The 3901-nt window shown below is 36.9% G+C and overlaps 1 protein-coding gene across 1 annotated transcript in view; it reads right to left on the bottom strand.

Moving 5' to 3' along the window:
* RGS13 (regulator of G-protein signaling 13) overlaps positions 1-1948 on the bottom strand; it is a 6586-nt gene extending 4638 nt beyond the window's left edge. Inside the window, exon 1 of the mRNA XM_010024515.1 lies at positions 1884-1948. Coding sequence (XP_010022817.1) covers positions 1884-1948 — 65 coding nt within the window. The remainder of the gene's footprint in view (positions 1-1883) is intronic.
* Positions 1949-3901: the final 1953 nt, after the last annotated feature.

The raw sequence follows: 3901 nt of genomic DNA on the forward strand, positions 1-3901 counted from the left end.
GACTAAACAATTTAAGGAAAAACAAATGTTTGAGGGCCAATAGCTCCATTAACACCAACTGATTTTTAAGCATTGCAGTTATAGGACTTCAATGCTGGTAACTTGGAAAAAATGCTTATGCTTATATTACTAGAAGAAAACACAAGGGATGTATTCCAGTGGGTGCTTTCCATTATACGTCAGACAAAGCTGGGAGGATGTCCCTTTTCATTGAGTATTTTGTTTTCATTTGAGCTGCAGTTTTGACAACAGCAACTCAGTATCACAGAACATTTTGTAAAATTTCAGTTAAGAACAAAAATGGCTTTAGTATGAGTGCTGGATGATGCTTCATAGGTTTCTGCTGCACAACAGCCGTTAGTAGCTTTGTGGCTTTTTTAATTGGTCATTGCCCATTTATTTTTAATTTGGTAAAATTCTCTATTTCTCTGAAAGAGTATATGCTGGGACTGACTGGTCATTTTGTCAGGCTTTCCTGATCAGTCTGACCTGGTCAGAGAAATATATGGTAAGAAGAATTTTACCACTATCAGCTTGGGGTGTCAGTAAATATCTAGTAACTCTTGCCAGTGAAAGATACCGTTTTTTCCTTCTCATGAGCTATTGGCCTCCTCTCTGTATAAACTCATGAAGCATGTTTTTATAGGGAGTGAGAGTCTTTATCCCTTTCAATGATTTCTTTTCTTTTTTTTCTTTAAGAGCTGCTTCTAAGTCATATTCACTGTTACTGATGCAAATGGTCTTTCATTTGTCAGCAATAGCACTTGTGTGTAGAATAAGTGACAATCTTTTCTGTCTTACTAAGAATCATCAGTGGAGCCATTTTATTTCCATTTCTGATTATTAATTTTACCATTAATCTGTGAAGCATAAAGAATGCTGCCTGGGGGAGCAGCTGACACAGAAGAAAACCTTTTTACTTTTTTACTTCATTTTTAATATCAGGAAAATGTAAAAGACAGTAAGGGAAAGATCAGCATGGGTTACTAGGATCTGTATTAATGCCACTTTCATAGCTGCTGTGCTGAGAGCAAGCTTCTTGCAGCCCTGATTTGCACCATGATTGAATTTGCTGAAGAACATGTATTACACTGAAAACCCCTGAATATTCTCCAAAAATAGCAAACGCCTTATAGGTGGAACTCCAAAGTTTAAACTGGCAAATGCTGTTGTAGTGTCCTGTGGGAACTATTGTTCATTTATTGTACCCTCTCCAGTGTGAGGGGCTCTCCTGGTCACTGCTGTGTGCGAGAGAAGTCCTAGTCCAGGAGGCACTTTTGGAAATGCTATGCTTTCTGGATTTCTGCCACTTAACATCACACATATGGTGGTTTCAGGAGACATCAGACACACCTTGGTGTGTTGCTGTGGAGGACACAGCATGTTGGGTGGAAGCATTTCATTCCCCTGATGTGACATGCTGACCAAAAGTTCAAGCTATGGTTGACCTTCACTGAGGTTGGTGGCAAAGGACTTGCAGAAGGCACATGGACATGTCTGTTGTCCACGACATGTATTTAACCTTTGCCAACAATCTGAATTCTTTCAAAGTATTGACCCAAAATATTTGTCTTACAAATACTTCTTACAGGCCCAAATCTAGACTTAATCCAAGGATTAGTTTAGGCCTATACCTATTTAATATAAAAGAGGTTTCCACTGGGATGTACCCTCCTACCACTAGGGAAATGCCAGTTGGCACTTCCTATGCTCTAAAAGAATTGGCTATATGAAGGTGATCAGCTGGGGCAGTTGTGAAGATGTTGCACTCTTTCTCACGATTTCAAGTTTACAAAGAAAACTTCCACTCTGAATTTTGATATTTTTGTCTGTCCTACTCAGCTGCACATACTGCAGAACATAAACATCTCATTGGTACTTACTTAGAACTGATCCCATTTTCTTCTGCTCTGAATATCTTGCAAAGCCAACAACTATTTGGACTCATTCTCCTAAACATGAAAAATATGTAAGTTTTAAAGCTGCTGTGCTCAGTTCTACTGTCTTAAATTCCACTTATAATTTACTCTCCATATAGCAGCGCAACCAGTTCTGGCATCTAATCTTATGAGTCATGCCTGAAGCGTTAGACTGAAATACCTTTTTGTAATGTGCAAAACCTTAATAATAAAAAAATAATCAAGCAGTCCAGTGGATATAGCTTAGGAAAAAATGTAAGCATTAATAATTCTTCCTCTTTGCTTCTCCACTTTTGAAAAGAGATTACAAGTTTGAACCTGACCCAAAGCAGAAAGAAACCAGGCAACTTTTCCCTGAAAGTTCAGGGTGACCTGAATCAGAGATCAGAGCTCAATGTGAACTGGATAATACTGAGTAAATTAAATCTCTGGATTAACATTGATATTTGTCCAGCAAATATCTCGAAGTCAGTAAAAAAAAATACTGTAACACTTGCTTTTGTACAGAGATTATATCCATAAGAAAGGGTGTAATTTCTTATTACCAATGAGGCAGTCAAGAATAAGTTTGTCTGAAAAAATATACAAAAACCATCTTGCAACCTGGAGTAAGTTTAATTTATTTTGTTTTTTTTTTTCTCCTTTGGCTTTCAAGAGATGCCAAATTATTTGCAAAGTTTACACAGGACAGTAGGGAAGTTTGTATAGACTTGCCTGAAATAACAACAATAGTCTTATTCATTTATTTAAACTCACAGTTTCTTTCAGGTCTGGCACATACTACTCCTAAAACAAAATTTTTCCTTCAAATTGAAACATAGACACAATTCTTACACAGTCTTGTTCTGTGTCAGACATAGAACAAGGCTGTATCTCCCAGAATTTGGAACCTGTGTTTACCTTTAGTCTTGTTTTCCTTATTTCCCTGACATTTATATCCAATTTTGCATTATACAAGCGTCTTGCCCAGTAGATTTCCTACAGGATATTGATAACTTCAGCTCTGCTGCTCATGATCCCTGCAGCCCTGTAGGATTGCCAGTGGCTGTTGTCCATTTGCTACTTTTGTACATTCTGATGTACATTTGCTACTCATCTCACCCTCTGCCTGAAAGCAATCTTTTAAAACTATGCAATATTCCATATTTAAGATATCATATTTAAGGTAAGTCATTAAAATTCTGGCATATGGTTATTGCTTATCAGCTTATTTTAGACTATTTTACCCAATGCCCTCTATTTTGGGTGTGTCCTTGTTGAAATCGTCAGTCTTCTGTTCACTGAAACATAAAAAACATGAAGTAGAGCCTTGTGACATTGTCTGAAAGCTGAAGAAGGTTATGTAGTTTGTCTACTGTACAGGAAAGCTCAATAAATAATAGATAAATAATAGATGAAACAATATTAAGTAATCTAGTTCAGCTACTTCAAACAAAATTCAAAGTGTCAATCAGTAATTTTTTTCTCCAGGTGATTGCTGTATGAAGTCACATTTGTATAAGGAAATGCTATTGTGCTTAGGAACCATTCTGAGTTAGAAACTTTAAGCAAATGCTGTTCTCCAGGGCTTGTTGAGTGTACACATTTGCCAAGCATACATCTAGGGCTTTGTGGTTCTCTTCTTTTTATATTAGAAACATTTCCTAATAGATGGAGAAACAAGGCACGCTGATTTTATCTTTTTCAGTGCTGGTTTGGAATGTCTTCTTTCCTCTGAAGTATAGTCTGTGCTCCATTAGTCTAATGTTGCTTGTTTCTATTGGCAACGGTCTTAGTCCTAAAATAAGGCAGGAATAGTACACAAAGCTACTACAAGCCCTTGAGCAATTTATGTCAGTTTTGAACTGGCTGATCTTCACAAATGCAGCCTGTGATATTACCAATTTTAGTGTCTCATCTTCTATTGTAAATGGCTGCTCATCTATATCTTTACTTAATACAGCTTTGCAATGTTCAGCTAACTAGATTCGGATCATGTTTTG

Source organism: Nestor notabilis, unplaced genomic scaffold, assembly GCF_000696875.1.
Source record: "Nestor notabilis isolate BGI_N333 unplaced genomic scaffold, ASM69687v1 scaffold15681, whole genome shotgun sequence".
In the NCBI taxonomy this organism is placed as follows: domain Eukaryota; kingdom Metazoa; phylum Chordata; class Aves; order Psittaciformes; family Psittacidae; genus Nestor; species Nestor notabilis.